Below are 23,784 nucleotides of genomic sequence, written 5' to 3'. Positions count from 1 at the left end.
TCTTCTAAAAGATCTCCAAAGCGGCTGCACTAGCTTGCAATCTCACCAACGGTGTATAAGGGTTCCTATTATTAATAGCAACTTGAAGCTTGAAGAAAAAATACAGAGATCTAAAAAAGACTACTTTTAGAGTTGACCTTGCATTACCTACACTATATAACTTATTAATCCTTCACAGACTACAGAGTTTATTTGCTCACGTCCAGTAGGGATACTTTTTCATGAAAGTCCCCGTTGAAACTTTTAGCAGTTCTGATAATGGCACATGCTACTCAAGTCAGCATGAATTGCGCTTGACTTTTTTGGAATCTCTTTCTTTTAGTCTTGATGTGCAAAGGTTACTCCAGAACTTTTTTGATAATGTCATAAGTACAAAAATCTTTTTGATGGAAGGAGCAGTGGATCGTGCCACCACACCACAAGTGTATTATTCTTACGTAAAGGTATTTTTTAAGGTGTCTTAAAACACTGATCCTGTTTAAGTCAAAGAGGTGGTAGAGATAATGGAAAGGAGACATTGATATTAAGGCTCTACTAACTTAAATCTCTGCTAATTTTATATCTTTCTAGGACAAAGAAAGGCTCTTCAAAAACCGAAAATGAGGCTCAGCTTCACCCGCCGCTTGTTCGCACTCTTCGTCATTCTAAACGTAAGTTAAACAAAATAGTTTTAAGTCATGTTAATAAAAAAAATACAGAGTAGGGAGGAATGTCTGAGTGTGATTGAACTGGCATGTGCCAGGGTAGGCATTGTTTTCCAGAAGCCAAAATTGAGTTATTCAAAACCATCATTTAAAGTATGTTAACAAATGTCCCCTCTGAACTTTCACTAACTTAGATTTAGTGTTATGGATTACTAGAGATTTGGGTTTTGTTCACTTATAAAATTTAGTGGTCATTTGAAATACCTCCAAATTATCTCAGAAATTTAGCATAAGAAGTATATAATGGTCTTAAATAAAATATTTTTCATGTTTACATGTGGATTAGAATCACAGTTTCTGGGCCATTCAGTACTTTTAAAACATCTGAACTCCATCAGCCCTGTTATTTATTTCGAATGTATTTCTCATCAAAACTAAGAATCTTCAAGTTTTTCTATGCCACTATCAATCCATAACTCTTTCTCAAGGCTTTTAAAAGATGTTCAGTTTATATAACTCTATATCATTTTATTCTTAAGTAGTTTTGCAAGTTAGAAGTGTAGTCATCTTAAAAGACACTATCGATACTATCAAATTGTTAGCCCATCATCACATCAGCTTAAATAGCACGTGAAAGGAAGATGAGTACATCTTACGTGCATCAGTTTGGGGTTGCCTTGGTCCTTATCCTTTCTACCACATCAGAATAATGTTTGCCACCGAATTATGGCTGGCGATAAAGATTACATAGGACTCGCACTATGATACTAACTCAAACTAAATTTGCATAGGGCTCCAAGATTTCCATTCTTAATCGATGAGTAGTAACAGGCTCACAAGTTCACCTAAACTGTTCCTTTTTACATCGTGTTCCATAAGTATTAATCTATAAGGGAATTTTTATTTTGTAATACTATACATTAAATCAATGGTTTATGCGAACAATTGTTAATGTAACTATTTTACACCTCTTGGATAATTGGCATAGTTTATTATGTCAGTATTTTAATGTATAAAATATTTTTAGCTAATTATAATATAATTTTCGAAAAGTAATCCGGTTTTTGCAAATGTATATTACTTCACACCATTGGAAATTTAATAAAAACACTACACAAGAATATTATAGAGACTAATAGAATATTGGACCTTGTCTATAAATGCCCAAGCTTTATATGATCTCCTATAGATGCAGAAATGGTATATATTATTTACATATTTATGTCATGGTTCATAGCTCAAATGAACTCTATGTGTTAGAGTACATGCAAATATTTCTAAATAATCATGTGTCATAAAGCACATAATTATACTGAACATAACAAAAAATATAGAAGACACTAAATACTAACAAAATAGATTAAACTACAAATCACCCATGTGTATTAAAAAACCAAAGCAAGCCTGGCATGGTGGCACATGCCTATAATCCCAGTACTTGGGAAACTGACATGTGTATGCAGTATGAGATGACTAAGTCAGGGTAGCTAAAATTTACATTAAACTATTGAAAACTTTTTTTTAAATTAACACACAGTCTTTTCAGAACAATTCTGCCTGGGGCAAGCCACAGGAAGCTTTCTCTTCCACACCATAGCCTGAGCCCACACAGGTGGGCTTCAACCTTTGCAGAGATGGGCCATTTTTCGAAGTTCCAAACAGAATAGCCCAGTGACTTCTCTGTATTTGTACTTCTAGAAATTACCTTTAACCGAAATCAGACTGGTTGTCTTATATTAAAATATGAATAGCTTGAGCATGTGGCCATTTCAAATCAGATTGCTTCTGGACCACATGATCAGTAGAGATGAAACTGCCTAAGCTGTAAGCTCCGTGAGGGCAGGGACCTTGCCAGCCTTGTTCACCGCTGAGTCTTCTCAACCAAGAACGGGGTCTGACATGTGGGAAGCACTTAAAGTATTGAGCAAAAGATCCAGTGATGTTTCTGCTACAGATTACTGCTGGCGGTGGCAGCTTGGTTGTTGTATATGTGGCGCCATTTACTTGGCCTTGAGGAGTGACATCACATATACAGCAGCTAAACTGCTACATGGAACAACAACTCAGAGTCTGACTGTTGGTTGGTTGGTTGGTGACAAATCATATAAGATGGTTTATATGCAAAACTTTGAACACTAGGACTTATTCAGACAAGCAGTATGCCCCTAATGTCTCATCATTATGTAAGAATAGAATCATATACTTATTTTAAATCCCTCAAATACATAACATAGTTATGACACTTATGATAAATAGAATATTTTTACACATTTCACACATTTTTGCCTTTTGTTGCTGCAACAATGCTACACCACTATTAATTTCATTTGCATGAACTTATCAGAAAAAAGTTTAATCTGTTTAATCAGCTTTGTGAAATGTATGCATGTGTTACTTTAAAGCAGTACTAATTCCACCATTGGAATTATATATATAACATTTATATATATTGTACATCTATATTCATCTATCCATTCACCCATCCATCTACCTTTCCATAAATAGAATGCCCCGATGTAAATGTTATTTTAGGAAGAAAGTCATCAAGACATTCTGCTACCACTGGGAGCATTCCACCTTCAATGCTCAAACATGGACCAGACCAGGAGTGGACTGAGATTACTATGGCTCAACTAACAACAGACATTCTGATTTCTCATTCCTTCAGTGTTGAAACAATCTCTACTGAACCCAGCTCCAAACCAAGTTCACTGGAGTTTGTTTCAATATTGCAAGAATGATAAGATTGATGCTGCTGTCATCTGCATGAACTATACCTTCTCTTACTCAGTTGTTTATTGCTTAATTGTTGCTAATGTTAAAACTGCATTAAACCAAATAAAGATATGATTAAAAATACAAGTATAGAGTTTTTCAATTCCTATCCTTCTACATACTATTTCTCCATACCTTCCATGAATTTGCAACTAGTGCAAGAACATATCTTATTCGGATATAAGCCATAAAAAAAGACAGAATTCAGAAAATTTCTTCTGGAAAGAAAGCTAACTTTAAGGAAAGTAGTCCCTAATGTCTAAAATATCTATTTGATATATTTTATATATAACATATATACATATACACATATATGTATATATGCAGATTATATATATACTGTATATTAGATTATATTATATCTTCTAATCTGACTTGAAGATAAGATGACCTGCAAATGACTAATACGTCAAATGATACTTCTCATATCAACTGAGGATTCTAAGAATAGAATTCCAAAGGAAGTATCTCAAATAGATGCTTAAGCCATTAATTTTTCTAAGGACATCATTATCCTTTTTTCTTTGATGGTTCCATTGTACTTAATTTTTAAAACACACACTCACACACACAAATACAGACAAGGCTAATTAATTTTCAAAATCATGAAATTAAAAAAAAAATCTCCTTTTTAAAGTTACACACACTCTGTTCCAATTCCTAACAGAATTTCTCAAAATTTTATGGCTGATGATTCTTTAATGTTCATAATTTCTGTGGTCAGGAAAATGTTTTATAGTGTTGGTCTTCTTTGCTAGACTGTACGCTCCCATGAGAGCAGGATCCACATCCACTTTGTTCAGCACCACATCCGCAGCATGCAGCACAGTGTTTGGCCTATCACATTCAGAGAATATTTTCTGACTGACTGATCTGAAAACTAATGAAAAAATTCATGTGTCGACAGAATTGTGTTCAGCTAAACGGATAGATGATTTGCACATCTTTAATCATTTTTGTGGGTTCATTAATTTCTGTCTTAAATTCAAGAGGAACTAAAATTAAAATTAGAAACAATCTAAATATTTAAAAAATAGTGTCAACTTTACTCACAATAGGTGTACAGTTAGTGGTATAGCAATTATGTTATAATGACAGTAAGTATTCACCCTGTTCTCTTCGCAAGAAATTTCTGCTCAGATGGTATCCACGAAACACATCTACAACAAAACTCACCTTCTTCTCCGTACTAAGGTTTTCCGTTCCCAGCATCTTTTTTTTCTCAGGAAACTAACATTTTTCCTAGTTATTTAGGCCACATATCTGGGCAAATTGACAATTATTGTTCTCTACTACTTACATTTTTTTGAGGATTTTTTATACTTTTACTGGTGCATCGTAGTCTGACACCATAATGTAGCTAATAGTGATAGTGATACACACACATTAAACAGGCCTCTGTATGTTTATTTTTAAGAAGCTATGGCAAGTTGCTCTCTCTTCCTTTCTTTCTTTCTTTCTTTCTTTCTTTCTTTCTTTCTTTCTTTCTTTCTTTCTTTCTTTCTTTCTTTTGTATTCTAGGGGCATTCTATCTCCAAACTATACTCTCAGCACTATTATATTTTTTCATATATGCATATTTCCAGTCTCTAAACTTTTATGCGTTCCTTTTCCTCCATCTCAAAGACCTTCCCTTTTCTGTGCCTATTCAGACAATATATACATGCAAGGTCCAATTCAAATTCTACCATTTGTATATACAATCCATGACTAGTTTGCCCCATACTCTCTCCTCAACCTGAATTTCAGTCGTATTTTGTGCTTACTGCTTTAGTCTTTAGGGCTGCACTATCACGTAGGATATACACAATGGCATACAGTAGAAAAGAGTGAGACTCCACCATGAATATTTTGGGATGTACAGACCCACTTAATAACTATGAGCTTCATTTTAGAGGCTGTGGAGAATATAGGAGAGAATATTAGACTATTTTACCATCCATACACTTGGAAAAACTTCAACCTTAGAATAATTTAGACAGGCTAACACTAAATAAATACACATTCAATGGATGTGATAGAAGGCAGTATTTCTAACTTCAAAGAAAGGAAAGTCAATGCACGCTGAAGTTTTTGTAGGAAAGAAAGAAAAGGAAGGAAGGAAAGAAGGAAGGAAGGAAGGCCGGCCTCTCTATGCAAAGCTTGATCATACAAATTTAAATTTTTATATTCAGACTAGAAGCATCATTCATAGCCACAAAAGAAATATAACTCTATATAAACACAAGTTGGAAAGGACAGTATGGGACATGATACAACACATATACATCAGCACTGATAAACAGAGGCCTATGATGGTGATGGAGATTAACTAAAGCTAAAAAAAAACCACAAAACTATGTTAATGTACTGAAAATGAAAACATTTAAGAACTAAATTGATTTTCATCAGTGAATATGAGATATCCTATATAGGGCATATACTAATGAAACCAATTTAAAGATATCAAAGTCAGTTATCTGAGGCAGAAAAAATGTATTGCTTGTTCTACAAATCAAATAGGATAAATTTCTGGCATGCTCAATCCAAGCACAACCAAATTGAATTGATGTAAAGTTCAAAAATGAAACATATGTATTGCACCATGTCTATTTTTAAATAACAATGACCCAAGATTCTGAAGAGTTCCTAAGAAGGCAAAGTTGATTTAATATTGGGAATTTTTGTAAACTAAATTATTTGCCTTTTTTACTTTTAAACTTTACAAAGATAATAAAATTACAACCATCTTAGATGATTGATAAAGAGGTGTGCGAGCGTGTGTGGGTGATATCCATTTTCAATATTGAATGAATACTCATTGCAGTATAAAATTCATAGGTAGAATGAAATACATTTTTTAGTTACAAAGCTAAAATATTCTACATGGAAATCATGGATACATGTTGCTTTTAGGAAAAAAAATAAATGTTTTCAAGCTTTTGATTGTCTCATTTGCTTACCTATCCCTACTTTATAAATATCTGATTTTTCTTTTTAATACAGCAACCAACTTCAACTTCCCCTTTCTCATCAAACACTTCCTACCCGACACTTGAACCCGAGCCCTTTCTGTATTCTGTGGGCCGAAAGAAGCTGATGGACGCCCAGTATGACTGCTACGAACGGATGAAGCAGTTGCCTCCATATGAAGGAGAAGGTAAAGAGAAGGAGATATATACAAACTTATGTTTCAAACATCACTAAGGACTTATTTCCTTCCCTAGGAAGATATGTGTGGAACAATTTAGTATGCCAGCAGTTTTCACACTATGGCATGCCTGCATTTCATGTAGAAGATATGCCTAACTCTTCTCAAGTTCACCTGACTCCTTCTTGGGTAGCATCTTCCCATGTGATAAAGTCGCTGCAGCAACTCCATAATCACACCTGGCAAGCAGGAACCATGCAGGGCTAAGGGAGGAGATGTGGAAAAATGACAAAAATGGAAAGTGGGAAGTGGTGGGCAGAGAAATTGCCTAGAGTGGAACCTATTGAAACCCTCTGATTTGGGTTAATTAGGCATCACTTTTCTTCACTGTCGGTTGGTTGGCAATCCATGCTATTTCTTCACACTTTCTATTCCCAGTTTCCTGGAAAACTAGAAGATTGTCTCCTGGGTAGATATTGTTCATCTGTCACCATCTCTCTTTTTAATATACTTGTATTGGTGTATTGCAATTATACCTCATTATGAGGGTCAGAGTGATAGGAACAAACATGCACATAGCATTTTGTGTGTTTCCCTCTGGATCCCACTTTCTCCAGAATGTTCTGTGACTGCCCAAAGATTTTCAAGGCTAAACATATTCTATTAGCTGTAGAAGGCCCAGGCAAAAACAAAATGGAAGATGTGATGGCCAAACATTGGATCACCCATTTAAATCCTCTTCCCTACTTCCTAAACATTTGAAAAGATTCAGTAAGACCTTATAATACCTTAAACATGCAAAGATAATGCTGGTTGGCAAGGAGAAAATGGTTAAATATACTCTGCTACTAGACATGTTTTCCTTCCAAATAGTTAAAGCTTTAATATGTAGTTCTTATTTTTAGTATTAAAGTGCTAAATTAAAATTAAACTAATTTTAAAATTAAAATGCTTAATTTTTAGTTTAAAATTAAAACTTTAATTTTTAATTTCTACAAATAAAAAGTCAATTAAAAAACATAAACATGTTATTCTTCTGTGTAATTTCAGTATTTATCTAAAATTGAAAGTCATTTGATAGTACTCTATCCAAAAGAAAAGCTATCTCTTTGAAAGAAATGAGACAATAGAAATATATATTTGCAGTAGGTAAAGTGATGAATACTTTTAGTTTTGGAAACAGAATAATATATACTTAATTGTCAAGGCATAGTTAAATTCTGCTAAGGATTCCATCATTTTGGCAAATTTCTCCATTGTACCTTACTTATATGATATAAACCTGGCCTCCCAAATAAAATATTTAGTTATAAGAACCAGACTACCAAGGACAAAATCTATTTAGAAACTTCAATTCCCTCTTGTCCATTTCTAAAATTTTTGTTTATAAGTAAATAAATAAACAATTTAAAGAAAAAATTATTAGATACAACCTGATGAAAAATGTAAAGTCCACCTTGAAAATCTCCCACATTTGAAATTTATTTTAAATTTTTAAATAATTATTTAGCATCATTAATTTTGTCTGGCAATGCTTTATTCCTGAATTGTTCTTCAAATCCTTATGCTGATAGTGGTGGAAAAACTTAACATACAAGAACTGCAAACTCTAAATCCAATTTCCCAATTCGATATTTTAAAGAAGGATCAAGTTTCAGGAAGTAAAAATTCATCAACACACCTCAAAACCATTTGATCGACAACCAACCTACACGTCAGATTTACCTCACTTACCATTAAATAAATAGGGAGCAGAGTGAAAGGCAATATTTACAGCTATTTGCTTTCTGATAAGCTTGGTTTTGGAAACACAAATTAGGACTAGAACCCTGCTTTTCATTCAATGAGAAAATTTGGTCACAGATATGCAAGAGGTATTTGTAGCTTAATATCCTCAATAATTGATGGCTCATTTGAAATGTGAGCACTCATGGCTGAAGCAGTGGAATCAGCTACATGTATGATTGTCTTGGTATCACTCTTTTCCTTACAACCTTGTGGCTTCAATATTAATTTCTTTCTAAATGGCCAGGTCTATTCTGCAACCGCACCTGGGATGGATGGATGTGCTGGGATGACACTCCAGCTGGAGTGCTGTCCTATCAGCTCTGCCCAGATTACTTTCCGGACTTTGACCCCACAGGTACATTACTTATTTTCATTTTATATTTTTGTTATAGAGCTTTTAAAGATTTCATGGATCTGAAAATAAAATCAGATATAAAATGTGTCTGCCTAGACATGTTCCACATGGTGGCATGTTCTGAAAAGTTTCCTTAGATGAAATATTACTCAGCTCCACAAATACTCTTAAGTTGTCCTTGTTTTTTAAGTCATATTGCTAGTTAGTTTTGAGTATTGGTATTAAACTCTAGCTTATAAAATTAATTTTTCTAAAACTCTGAATAGCTTTATTTAAATGTGGAATCTTAAGTTTTGTTTCACTTGTCCCACATTTGATGATTTATACAAGTTTTTATCTAGAATTTGCATATACTGGGCCAGTGTAGTATGCACAATGGAAATTTCACCTATCTTGAAAGATACATGCAACTGATGTGTTTAAGAGGAAAAAACATCTAAGCACCAAATTTCTTTTTGCGATAGCAAATTATTAAAATATAATTAATAAATAAGAATAATACCAATCATACCAAACCTAGCTCTGCACCGAAAAAAACATGAACAAATGTGTGTTAAGCTAATAAGTGGTGCCAAATTGACTAGTCATAAAAGTTAGATAGGTATGCTTTTCTTTGAATATCAAAATAGTCAATGAAATTACTTTTCAAAATGTTTTTTATTCATTTTATACTCACAATATCTTCTACAAAACTACAAGTAAACCCAATTCTCCCACTCCCTTACCTAATCATTCGAGAAGTATTACTTCTCAGTCTGCATATGAACTTGCTAGACTGACCGAAATACTTTCAGAACTTTAAGGGAGGACACGATATTCCTTCAGGCCTCAATCTTGTCCACTGATGTGGTTACAAATTGAACTAGGTTGTTAAAGCAGGATGGGTTAGGACTATCGGGTTCCAAGTGAAGAGAAAAATTAAAGGGCTAAAGTCACAAGGCTTGGGATTGTCATGTATCCATAAATGGGGGGGGTGAGTCTGGAATTGAAAGTACTCTATGATTAGTACTCAGGAGCAATGCAGAGAAAGTAGACGGTATATATTAGCCTTGATCCCTAGGATAGGAAGACTCATGGGAATGGAGAATGGGATGGGGTAGCTGGCAGCTGTGAGATTCTCCTCTTAGCTGAGAAGCTGGGAAATATAAGAACAAACAACAACAACAACAACAAAAACTCTGATACCTAGTATCATCCTGAGATTCTAGTTTAATTGGTTTGGAGTGCAGGCTAGGCATTAGGATTTTTTAAAGTCCTGCTATGATAAAATGTACAGCCAAGATGAGACTAGTCAACGATGAAGAAAAGTCCAGATAAGAAGATGATCAAATCTTAGACCAAGTGTACTAAATAGCTGTGTCAGCAGGAGGCAGAGGACAGCATCAGATGAGGCTGACTTAGGGAACAGAGAGGTAGGCGATGGCAGTCACCCAGCTCCAGGAACAACAGGTCAATAACAGAAGAGTCCTGTTCCAACACACTCCATAGAAAGCTGCCCCCTGAAACAAATTCAGAACTAAGATACTGAAAGGGGGTATCAATCTTAAAAATAAAGGGGGCCCCGATGCTGAAACTAAATGATATCAGCTATAGACACAACGTATTAAGTTCTTATTAATGAATTAGTTTTTTTCTTTAAGTGAGCCTAAGCCAAAAGTCTAAGTGCTTCTAGAATCTCAGTTAAAACAGAAAAGCAAGTCTGTCCCCTGGGCAATGTTTGGAAAAATGCTCTTTGTGGCTTCTTCTTTAAGAAAAATATCTGATTTGTCCCTGAAACCAAAATTCCACCTCAGTAAGGCAGGGATAATTGAAGTGGAATTACAAGGGCCTCTTTTAAACCACTATAAGCCAGTCACTTCTGGGAATTCTCATTTTGATGGAAAAGTTGGGATGTGAAGAAAGAAAGGGCTTTGCACGGTGCCCCAACTCAGATCTCCATTCCTGTAAACTCTAACTAAATGCTATTTAATGATCATCCTTCAGGCCTTTATTGAGTCTTCCCAATAAATGATGCTTCATTAATCTTGATTTGACGACCACATTAGGGGTAACGTGATTGGCACAAAGAGCTATCCGGAAATTGAGGCTACTAGGCCAGTTCCAAAGTAGCAATGGGATCTTGCCAAAGTGGCCATAAATATTGACTAAAAGGCAAGTTTTTGATCAACAAAATAGAGATTTCCAGGCATAGCTCGCTCTTTTTTTTTTTTTTTTTTTTTTTGGCCTGGTTGGTTCTTAAATGGAACCCTCTCAACTGAGAGATAAATCTGCTTCAAAAGAAAAATGAATTTTGCTGGGCGTGGTGGTGCACGCTTGTAATCCCCGCGCTTAGGAAGCAGAGACAGGAGGATAGTGCAGGTTCAAAGCCAGCCACACGCGCTGGCTTAGGAGACCCTGTTTCTAAATAAAAATGTAAAAATAGGTCTGGGAGTGTAGCCCGGAGGTAGAAGGGCTTCCAGAAACCCCAGTACCACCAAAAAAAAAAAAAAAAGAAGAAGAAGAAGAAGAAGAAGAAGAAGAAGAAGAAGAAGAAGAAGAAGAAGAAGAAGAAGAATTAACTAAAAAAATGTGTATAGTCAATAAACTTAAAACTCTTTAGGATTTTGTTATTGACCAAAAATCTACATCTTAATGATGCACAAAACATTTCTTTAGTAAAAAGTTAGAGATTAGAGATTTCATTTTGGGAAAATGGCCTGGTAAAAGGCAGAGAAATAGTGACAGAGTGAATAACAGTATTGAAATTCAGAAAAGGTTGGTGGTATGTAGGAATGTGCTAGAATGTGTGAAGCAAAATTAACAAGGACACATCTCAGGTGCGCCCTTGGAGCCAAGCTCTCAATCAACATTAATGGCACAGAGCCTAGATCACCAGAATATGGCTTACAACAGGGATTCCCACCCTGCTATCCCTTGGAACTGTTGAAATAAAAATAATAATAATAATGATGATGCCTGGCCCTTCTCCAGATGAGTAGAATTCAGATTTCTAAGGAAAGAGCCTGAGAATTTGTAAAAAGTTTACCCAAGTGATATAGATTGAGGGAGGTACACTGTGCTCTTCACAGGTCAATCCATGCCTCTGTATTTAAGAGGAAAATATCCTTATAAAAAAAACACAAAATAACAATTCCCACAGTATGTCTGAGTGGAATGACTTTGGGAAGAACACCCCTGCTTCCACATATAATATTTTCCCTAGTGCTGGCTGCCTAGCTTTATTAAACCAAATTATATTCATGCTTACTTTTTAAAACTACTTTCTAACAATATATCATCATAATGGTATAGCTATACATAAAAGTATTGTCCCCAAGTATGACAGTACTTCACGTTTATCAACACAGAAAAAAAAATGCCTCAAAAAATTTTCCCTAAGAAATTATCAACATTTTAATGTTGCCATAACAAACTATCTTTTAATCCCAAGTAACCTTGGGATGGTCATCATCAATGATTGGCCTCAGCAAAATAATCGATGAATTTTCAGTGTCAATTTTTCTATGCTGATTAGTGCTAGCCCTCGTTCAAATGTTTATCATGTCTAAGTAAGTTAGACACAATGCTTTAAATCAGTTTTGTCCAGTGGCTAGCTCTGCAAATTCAGAGCTTTAAATTTTCACATTTAACTTTGTAAGATATTTACATAGGTAGTGAAGTTGCTTGAAAAAAATGTGGATTTTCATTCAATTTAGTGATATTTGGAGTAGTATGACAAACAAATCTACAATTTGCAGTTAAAATTTTGTATTGAGTTCAGTAATATCTGCTCCAGTAATACAGTGAAAACTGATGGATTTCACCTAAAAACTGACAAAAATAAAAGGCACTTGCATACTATCTCCGGGAAATTATTGAAATAATAAATATTCAAGTATTTAATGCAACTTAAAATGACTAAATATTATCAGGTCTCAGTGATAGTTCAGTGAAATAAGTTTTGCTTTTTGTTTTAGTCTATAAAGTTATAGACTGTTGTTTTAGTTATAAAACAATGGTAGTGTCACCCCAAATATTAATATGAGTTTATGACTTCCATATTATTATGCTTAAGAAAGAGAAAAAGAAAAGCCATATGTCATCATAATTGGATAGCTATAGATAAGAGTATTGACCCCAAGTATGACAGTACTTCACGTTTATCAACACACAAAAAATGCCTCAAAAATTTTTCCCTAAGAAATTGTCAAAGATCAAACTTTACATGTGTTCCAAATATACTGATAGAAATATTTTTGCAGGTTATGCCATTCTAGGGTTACCATTTAATTGCTGAGTTTATAAAACTCATTGCAGGGATGCTTTTGAAGAACTAGAGAATATCTTGATAATCCAGATTAAAGTTGGCATATAAGTTTAAACATTTGAACGTTAACTTGCTCATTATTTCTACTGTATTTAATTCAATGTTTTTTTCTTCTCAGGACTTTGAGACAGTAATGCTACTATTTTATGTTTTGTTAACAGAAAGGGTTACTAAATACTGTGATGAAAACGGGATCTGGTTCAAGCATCCTCAGAGCAATCGCACCTGGTCCAACTACACGATGTGCAACGCTTTCACTTCTGAGAAGCTGCAGGTAGGCTCTGGTTCAACTTTCAGTGCTGGAGGAGAATGCCATTATTTTCACATGGAAATGGAAGTAGAGCTGTGAAATATCTCTACAAAGAGCCAATAGGTTTTTACAAAGGGAAATCTGATGGTGCCATGTAAGTTCTAGGGTCTCAATGGAGTAGTTAGCTCTCAGCATCAGTGGACTCTCAGAGCAAGTGGAATCAGGCCATTAATTGTAAAGGGAATGGTGTCCATAGGGCAGAAGATGGGACTCCCTCTGATGCCAAGAATCAGGCAGCATTTTGATGGGCTTTCTAAAATCTCAAGCACTCCAAAACTTCAGACTTTTCTATAAGTCTCTAGCTAAAAGTTACTTTCTGTACGTCCATGTTGGGCATGACCTTATTGTTACTATCAGACGTTGAGGGAACCCCTCTACAAAGGCTGTATGACTCTTCATATTATTTTCATAGAGAAAGTATTGGGAGTTGTTACTACTTGTGTCTTACTGGCTGTTACATATTTTGAACATCATCTCTTCTTAGAAACATTTATTTGAGCCAGTGGGAAGAAAAAACAAACCCAGATACTGTTTCATGCATTAAAAATCTGAAAAGATTGCAAACTCTACAGCCACCTCTTCACCCTACAGAGCTGGGAGAAACAGCATCAGATGTTAAGTTCAACAGGGCTTCTCTCAATAACCCTGCTGGCTGCAATATGTTATGTCCTTTAAAGATGGATCTTGTGTACTAAATAATTACTGTGTTTCGAAGCAAAAAAGCACACCTTGCTTTTGTTTGCTGTTGAAAGGCTTTTGGAGTATATAAGATTGCTCTCCATTATTAAAAACAAACATAAAGCCAAACACAGAAATCAGCTGACTGGTGGGACACCTTGCCACACATACAGAATGAGGATACCAAAGCCAGGAATGTCTTTACAAATTGCTGAGTTACTCTTGAGATGTAGGTGTATGTCTACCCCATATTAGAGAACTGTTTACTTAATAAAGTCCAAGTGAAGTGACATGTCACTGAGAAAAACATTTTCTGAGTGATGATTATAATTTTAGGAGAAAAAAATTATACCTATGTTAACTGAATTGTTACAAATCATACAAATAAAAATAATTTTCAGTTTTGCTGTGTTCGACCTTCTCACACCCTGGCAACATTTGAGAAGGAAATAATTTTAAGAAGAAACTCTCCTCCCATCACCTAATATGATGATTGGAAATCTTTTCACAAATCCTTCATATAAAAACAGTCACACAAAATTGAGAGTCAACCCAGAATTTAATTAAAAAAAAACTCTCAGTCTTAAGAATGACACAGGATGGCAACTAAATTATGAGCCACTGATTTAATCTTGCATATTTAGGCAACTCTTCCTCAGAAAAAATAAATATATTTAGAAAATGTAGTGCCCTGAAGACAACTGAAAGAATATAAATTAGGTTACATGAAGTTTTCTTAGAAAAAAAATAGCCAGAAAATGAATTCCTGGAGAAAAGACTGGAACTGAGTACTTCTTTACTTGAAAAAATTCCTAAATACCTCTAAAGAAAGTTATCTGAAGTTTTTATCAGTTCCAATTACAAACCAACTATTCCAACTTTATTATAATTACCTACAAGATAAGGATAAGAAGTGTTGTTAGAATTATATTTAGAAATAAAAATTGATTTTCCTCTTTTACAATAATTTACTTGTATATTTAACTTTTTCCATTCTAGAGTGCTTACTCTCTGTACTATCTGGCTCTCGTGGGTCACTCTCTCTCCATTTTCACCTTGGTGATTTCCCTGGGGATTTTCGTGTGTTTCCGGTAAGTACATTTACAGCATTTGCTTTTTATTTTCTTAAGTTACTGGAATAAATGGCAGATTCTGCAAGTGTGGCGCTGGGGGAGGTTCTGCAAACCATGAGAGATCTGCACACATTAAGAGCAATGAAGTAGCAAGGAAAATGAAGACATGAGTTGAGATGTTTTTTAACTCCATCTTCGAGTACAAGATGGATTCATAATCATTTTCAAAAGTAACTATGCCTTCTTCCCAAAATCAGGCAGTCTTGTGAGCCTATAAGTTCACTGTGGTGATATCATAAAGATTCCATTTACCATGGCTATGGTTTCATTAAAGATTGAGCAGAGGACCCTCCACCTTCTTTTGTTCCCATTCTAATACACAAAGGCCATGGCTCAAATTCAAAGGCACCCTGGCTGATTATGAACTGTATTACAAGAGGATTTAGCCAGAAGAAAAATGGGACTGGTAAGGCCATGAGAATGGTTAGTTGAAGAAAGAAGATAGGTCCTGAGTCTCTCTTGTGGCCTTGACTTACTCAACTAGAATTAAAGGAAGTTTCTGGAAGAAGATGGCTCATTATTCTGTGTTAATTATGCTCTTGAAAACATACTAGTGTTTATCACATGCATCTCCTAAACACTTTAAAGAATAAAATTCCACATAGGGCTTTTATTCTACTGAAAACTGATTAAGCTGACATATGTGCTAATTTCACAATAATGAAGAATTTTAAATGTTGGTCCTGACTCCACAATGTATATGAGAGAATATCATATAGTTACACTGAAATATTTCCTAAATTTGGTGTCATTTTTAAAATCAAAGACATAAGGCACAAAATTACCCTTTCATGAGAATTCTAACTTCTACACTAGCATGGTCTCTTCCTTTCACTTAGATTTTTATAATATCCTCTATATAAAATTTGAATTCTCCGCATTATAGAAAATGAGATTGAATAGGAAAAACCTCAATACTCTATTTTCTATCATGTTAATGAGGTTAGAACTAAATATCCCATATATATATATATATATATATATATATATATATATATATATATCCGAAATGTATAAATATCTGATATGTGCCTTAATATCTGACATGGAAACTTGATAGAATTCCCAATAGGCAGCAGGGATGCTCATTTTGTCCATGAAGAAGTCTCCCTTATCAGAGAGCCCTGTTGCCATTCCACTGATTTAGGTATTAGTCAAGATCTAAAGCCAGCATAAGCAAAATAACCTACAGAAATGGTCTGGCAACGATAAAATAGGAAAAAAAAAACCCACAAGGAACAACTTGAATATTTCAAGATGTCATGTCATCCTTAGGTGAATGTAAATAAGAGTTTTTCAAATAATTATGTTTAAATTATAAACTAGGATGTAATATTCTCATCATAGCAAGCCTTGTGAAAACAAGGCATTGGGAGCATCGCCCTGAGCAGGCTTTATCAAGTATCTTTAGAAATGTAGCTTTAGAATAGGTCATACAAATAGTTTTTATAGATGCATCGTAATTGAGCAAATTTGTTAGAAATGAAAATAAATTAGATAGGAATGACACAGTACTTCTATTAGTGTCTGATATATAATAAGTGAAAAATAAGCACTTAATTGTCATTATTATTGCTATCATCATCATTATTACTGGTAATAATAATAGTTCTGGTGGTATGATACAAATGATGAAGATAAATTCTTCCCGAAGCTCAGATTCCAAATAATCCTTCTACACTTAAAAGATGTGATATGTAATTAAATATGCAGTGATTCATATACAAAATAATAGAAACTTAATTTGATTTTTATTAAAATATTTTCATGACAGCGGTTAAAGAAAATTGAACAAAGGGAAGAATAATCACCTGTATACACATCCTTAGCACAACTACTGTTTTTCTTGATCCTTTTTAAATCTTTGTATCATAGTCAAGATTCTTACATTGACTAAGCAATAAAACTGAATAGCAATTCTGTAATGGAATAGCAATAATAGCATAAGTAAGCAGACAATGAGCTCCTTCCATAAATTATTTAACAGAAGTAAGACTGATAAACTAAGCAACAAGACATGAGGTATTAATTACTAGAATTAGAAGAGTATTTTCAATTATAATGATCAGAACACAACAGAGTAATCACATAACATGATTAATTTGGGGTTTGTCTACTCATTTTTCAATATCTTTTCACCATGGTGAATAAATACATCATCTTGACTCTCACACAACTTTGATTAAAAAGTCTGCCACTAAAAACCTACTCTTAAAAGTGTTTCTTTTAATATAAGAAAATTGAAAAAACTCCCCCAAATCAGAAATCATGCAACTAATAAATGTAGTCAGGACCTTAAAGGTAAATGTCAAGGGGACACTCCTTAGTACTTTATTTTTTCAGTCACTTGAATAAGTGATAAAATGTGAGAATCAAACCAGCAAAGTAAATAATAATGTTTGTTCAACTATCATTTCCATATCAAACCACTAAAGAAGAGTCTTTAAAGGTGTGGCACATAGGCAAATTAAAATGTTCCTCTACTCCAGTTAGTTCCAAAGAAAGATTATTTTGAACAAACCCTTGAGAGACTGTTGGGACAGATTGTCTAGAAACATAAACTCCTTTATGTTGTTACTGACTCTTTACTCCAAGAACCCATCAAACAGTAGCATCTTAAACACAGAGAGCATAAACATATCTTATTGATTCATTATCTTAATTTAATAATGAGAAGTCATAAACTGAAGTAGCTGGCTCTCCAGGACAACCACAAATGAGAAGGATGAGATAGGTAGAGCACAAATGCTGAGATACCAAATATTCAAATTCAAATAAGTCACTAAATAAACGAGGCAATGTGGTACACTCTTGTCATCCCAGTACTTGGGAGGCTGAGACCAGAGAACAGCAAGTTCTTGGCCAGCCTCAGCTACTCAGTGAGGCCCTCCATAACTTAGTGAAACCCTCCTTCAAAAACCCTCCTTCAAAATCAAGAATAAAAAATAGGACTGAGGGTGTAGCTCTGAGGTAGAATGCCCCTCAGTTCAATCCCTAGTTCTTCCAAAAAAAAAAAAAATGCATGCCTGTTCTCAATAATTTCTTTAAACTATACAAATTGAAAGTTTCAAATACATCTGTTGTCTTAAAACTGAAGTATGTTCTTCATTTTCTAATTTTTCTTACACTTTCATTTCAAAAATATTAAAAGTGATTGTGAACATTGAAAATAATCTTGCTCTACCACTAGGCTTTTATCTTTAAATTAGCAAATTTTCTCAGAATTTTTTCAATCAACATTACCTTTTAAGATCTTTACTGCACTTTACAATAGAAGGTTTAATGACTCATTTACTTAAGTGGCGTCATTTGTGTGAAACATGAGTAAAAGATAATCATCTATCTTTAGCCTAATTCTGTATTCCCAGGGTTATTTTGCAAAATCCAAACAGTCAATTTTATAAAAATTTTATGAAACCAAACAAGATGTTATCTGCCTTCAGTCGAGAGGCAGATGCCCTGTTCATAATTATCCCATTGAAGTCTCGATCTCAAACCCTCAAAACTCTTCCAATGCCCCTTCCAGGGTCAATAAAAAGGAGTAACCATGCAGGTGTTCTCAGATCAGCAGTCTATGAACCTGCAGAGGATTTTAAAGTTAGAGAATGTTTTTCTCAAGAAAAGCAAGGCACAATTTTCATGGGCATTTATTGTGACTGGTTACTACTCAGGTCTTTCTAGTTGTTAAATATTTAACATATTCACTGCTCTTGCCAAAAGGGTTTTAGAAATATACATTGAGCCAGGCATGGTCATGCATACTTGTAATCCCAGTACTTGGGAAGCTAAGACAAGAGTACTGCAGTTCAAGGTCAGCCTCAGCAACTTAGCAAAGCTCTCAGCAACTTAGTAAGACCTGTTTCAAATTAAAAATATAAAATGTGTTACAAGTGTAGCTCAGAAGTATGATGCTCTTGGGTTCAATCCCCAAAACATCCCTCAACACAAAGAGAGACAGACAGACAGACAGACAGAGAAAGTGAGACAGAGGAAGTATTTTCACTGCATGACAAAAAGTATAGTGAGTCATGGAGGTAAAAAAAAAGTTCCCATTGGTGAATGTTGATTTCTTCTATTACTAGCTTAGTGTTTCTTATTCTTCTATGGTTCATTCATATATTAGATTGAGAGATGAACCTTTACCTTGTATAATATCCACCACTGTCAATCTCTGGATGCTTTCCTCTTCCCCCAGAGAGAGAGTAATTAACCAATGATAAACCATGGTATCAAAGATGGTATCCTTTCCTCCAGTCCCACTGCCATGATAGGGTAACAAAGATAACTGTTGGTCATACCATGGCATTTGTTCACCCTAGATCAGAAGTGATAGGAAAAAAGCTAAATATTATGATTGAAAGGGAATTCCTTGAGGGTAAAGATTTTGTGCTGTATCCAAAGGTATAAAGTTCCTTGTCAACAAGGAAAGATGGATATAATCTATTATGTTTGGAATCTTTTTGGGAATTTCTCTTACCCTAGTTCTCTTGTCCACTGTGAACAAAATAGAACAACTAGATAAAAGAAGACAAAGTTATACTGGAAGATATGACTTGGGCTTGTACCAATTATACAAATTATTCCTAACTCATATTTTCCCATGTACCAGTAAAATCATAACAAATTTTACTTGTTTTATTATTTGCTACTTTCCTTATTCTATTTGAATGTGGCTATCATTAACAGCTTCATATAGGAGCAAATATTGCTGTTTGTTATCCTGTGATATCAAACTGATTTATGTAATCTTCAAAATTCAAGGCTAATATTAAATACCTTACTCATATAGACACAAGCTCTCCAAAAGTAACACACATACATATACAAGGTACTAATAACTTAAAGATTTTTCTTAACATGAAACATTTACAGTAGATAAATATAATCATAAGACGACTTTTCTTTTAGCCTTAAACTATGGCATTTTGAGATTCATACTCAAGTGAATCATTATCTCTTCCTCACATTTGAGTGACATTATGGCTGGGCCGAGACAGTAGATTATGTTGTCTTGTCCTCCCACTCTTGGGGAATCTATAATTTCCTGTCACTCGAATAACAAGCAAGATTCTGTCCATCTAGAGGCATATTTGTTTTATCAAGGGAATACAGTATAGCTGATGTCAGGTCTGTGTGATTTTCACTTAAGATATTTCAGATCTGGCAGAAAAAGTTGTCAGCTTATCTTATATTCAATCCAGTCATAAAATATTTACATGGATAATTTTTAATGTTAAAATCTGTTAATCCTCTCACACATGTTATGCCTCTTGTTCAAAATAATTATCATAATAAGAGTAAATTTTTAAAACTATGTAGTACGTAAGGTTCTTTAGGTCAGAAGCTGTCTGTTCATTCACTGATATGGCTCTAGCCTCTCCCAGGTCTGGCTCATAATGAGTACACTGTCATATGTGTGGGATTATCACTTAATTTAGATAAATTTAAAGCACATTTTATTCACTTCCAAAAGATAAATGTAAATGTCATCAAGCAAGTGTAATAAAAATTTTAAAACTCAATAAACAGAAATTATATTTGAACTTTTGAATAACAGAAACTCATATATTATTTATCTTCTACCTTCGGAAGCTAGCAGTTTAACTTTAAAACATCATTTTCTCTATATTCTCAAGGAAGAATGTATATATGTTTTTATATATGTATAAATATAATACTGCACATATATAATGTAATACATATTTTAGGTAGTGTTGAACAAAGGGATAATGTTCAATATTTGTTATTTAATACCTAACCTAATAATTTGGCAAATTTTTAATATACTACCAAAATATGAAGTATGAAACCATTTAGAATATAATATAGTCCAGTTCTTTGATTTACTAAAAAGTTTTTTAATGGTCACAGCTCAAAGAAGGTTGTTCTTATACATCTTTTATTAACTAAATTAGTATTAAGCATTGTGATAGGTTAGACAGTGTTTTAAGTACACAAAACAAATTCCTCTCCTGTTGGCATTCTAAAGAGAGGAAAAGAGATAATAGGTAAGAAACAAATATGGGCTGTGTCCAGCACATATTGGTATCACCTCTTTCTCAGAAGCAGTAAGTGTTAAAAATAAAAACAAAGTAGGGGTTCAAGAATGAGGGTAAGCTGGAGGTAGAGGAACTGTATTTTAATTAAGGGTGGAATGAGGCTGATGGAGTCCTTTAAACTGATGACCACACCAGCAGATTATTGAAGTCTACCCAGTCAGGAGAACATTAACAGCTCTGCCTGAGACCTTCAGCCCTACTCTTTAGTTCTAGATGTCAATTGTCATTGGTCTATGGCAGGCTGAATGTCATAATGAGAACCCCCCAACTAGAATTATAAAATGTGGTTATGACTGCATGGTGGCCAGTCACAGGATCCACAGTGCTAACTACAGCAGATGCAAGATGGAAGAGGTGTGTGTGATGGGGGTGATGGATGTGATGTTTCGTAGAAATAATTGCTTTCTTTCTAAAGCCTTAAATTTGCAACCTGCCTTTAGTACTATTGTAAAACCAATTAGGTTTGGTTTATCTAACAGAGTTCTTTGGTGCTAAGTAAAGTAGTCCAAAGAGGTGTGTGTGTGTGTGTGTGTGTGTGTGTGTGTGTGTGTGTGTGGTGCTTAAGCTCTTCTCTAAGCCCCATCTTTACCACAGGCTGCCTCCTGGACAAAAAGTTCTGCATTCTATACCTGCCTACTTATTAAAAACTCAGAATTCTCAACTATTATTTGTTGATTGCTGATGCTTGTGCCTCCTGAAAAGTTGTAAAAGGTCTCTACAATCATCAAAATATGAGACCCTTATTACTTAAATTTACTTTGTACTATAGATAATTGACTCATTTTTTCTAAGTTGGGAATGTAAGAAAGTATTGTTAAGTAAACTCAAACCATTTTCACATTTTACCCTTCTTTGAAAATTCCTTTTCAAAATTCTTGGAGTCTGACTTCATCCCATGAAGATGGTTTAGGAGCCATCTGTTGTGATAACTACTAGTATCACTAACTAGACATTTTATGCTTTCACACAGTGAATACATTATGCTAAATTTTTTGACTGGATCAAATACAGTAAATAAAGGGCTTCTATTTTTCTACATTATCATTCCAGTGTTGCTATATCTATGATGTAGGATTTCTTCATAGCATTGAAAAGTGTAAAAGATATTCAAACTAATGTTTTTATGTGAAATTTATATCAGCATATAGGTACCACTTATGAAGTAGGGGAGAAAGGAATAAAAGCCAAGGCCAACAACAGCAGTACTTAGATAGGTCTCCTTGTGTCCAAAGCACAGTATGCCTCACAATGAGATCAAATCTAGAATTCTCTGACTGTGTCTGAGCTCCACCAGCAGGAAATTGTGAAAGGGAGGATTCCAGCTAGAATATGAGATTTAAAAAGATACTGAAAGAAATGATGAAGGAGAGGGATTGCCGGACTTTTATGCATGCACATCTCATGGTGCCAGAACACAGGCCCTGTACCTGTCACAGGAATCAGTTCTGACTTCAGACTCTTCTCATTTGCCACGTTTTTTGTTGTTGCTGTTTTTTGGAGTTATTTGGGGTGGGGGGGGGGTGGCGGAGGCTGATTACAACAATGAACTTTTCATTTGAAGAACACTCCAAATCTTAATGGTTTCTCCTCTAAGAGCCCTTCTATTAATTAATTATTTGACATTTGTTATAATTAAAAATTATTTTTATCACTCATAACTTTGGTTATTGTAGGAAGCCATCCCGAGGACCCAAAATTATGAGCTTTCATAACTAGAAAATTGATCTTAAGCCTTTTTATGATACTGAGGATTGAATCCAGGGGCATTCTACCTCCGATCTACACCCTCAGCCCAATTTTTTATTCTTTATTTTGAAACAGGGTTTCACTAAGTTGCAGAGGGGTTCACTAAGTAGCTGAGGCTGGCTTCAAACCTGCAATCCTCCTGTCTCTGCTTCCCAAGTACTGGGATTATAAGAATGCACCACCATACCCAGCTTCTGTTTTTTTTTTTTTAATTAGGCAGAAATATAGTAATTAGTCTTAGAGATGGGAACCAACTCATTTATTTCTGTAAGTTTTCTTTTATCTGTTGCTAAAGAAAATATGAAAAACATTACAAAAGATATATTTCATGTACTTTGACATGTGGGCACAACTTAATGATTTATGTGTCTTTTTCTTGCAGGAGTCTTGGCTGCCCTCGGATCACTCTGCACAAGAACATGTTTCTTACTTACATCCTGAACTCGATAATTATCATTGTCCACCTGGTTGAAGTGGTGCCCAATGGAGAGCTGGTGCGCAAGGATCCGGTAACCCCTGCATGGTTTCATTTATTTTATTTTATGTAAATAGCAAGCATGTTGCCAATGTTTACATCTGTAGCTATAATGTAATGTTTACATAAGTAGCTGTTTACATTTGTATTCACATTAATTTCTTCAGTTGAGTTCTGCATTTGTAAAGAATATCAGTTCTATATGGGTCTTGAAAATAATTATTACATGCTATAATAAAGGGATGTAAATAACTAAATCATAAACAAATAAGAACAACAAGGTCATTGAACAAGGGCTTGGGCTATAACACAGCTACGAGCACTAGGCATTTACACAAATAAGTCATATAAATATTATGTCTTATGGCTACAAGCTTTGAAAAAG

The 23,784-nt window shown here is 34.4% G+C and overlaps 1 protein-coding gene across 1 annotated transcript in view; it reads left to right on the top strand.

Moving 5' to 3' along the window:
- Positions 1-599: 599 nt before the first annotated feature.
- The window catches only part of CALCR (calcitonin receptor), a gene marked incomplete at both ends in the record, with an annotated part of 38,065 nt that continues 14,880 nt past the window's right edge, over positions 600-23,784 (top strand). The window contains 6 exons of the mRNA XM_080701203.1: positions 600-650; positions 6,405-6,558; positions 8,582-8,692; positions 13,160-13,272; positions 14,986-15,077; positions 23,307-23,433. Coding sequence (XP_080557329.1) covers positions 600-650; positions 6,405-6,558; positions 8,582-8,692; positions 13,160-13,272; positions 14,986-15,077; positions 23,307-23,433 — 648 coding nt within the window. The remainder of the gene's footprint in view (positions 651-6,404; positions 6,559-8,581; positions 8,693-13,159; positions 13,273-14,985; positions 15,078-23,306; positions 23,434-23,784) is intronic.

Source organism: Muscardinus avellanarius, assembly GCF_963383645.1.
Source record: "Muscardinus avellanarius genome assembly, chromosome: 9".
In the NCBI taxonomy this organism is placed as follows: domain Eukaryota; kingdom Metazoa; phylum Chordata; class Mammalia; order Rodentia; family Gliridae; genus Muscardinus; species Muscardinus avellanarius.
Note: the sequence above shows the minus strand (reverse complement) of the source record. Positions and strands in the feature narration are given on the sequence as shown.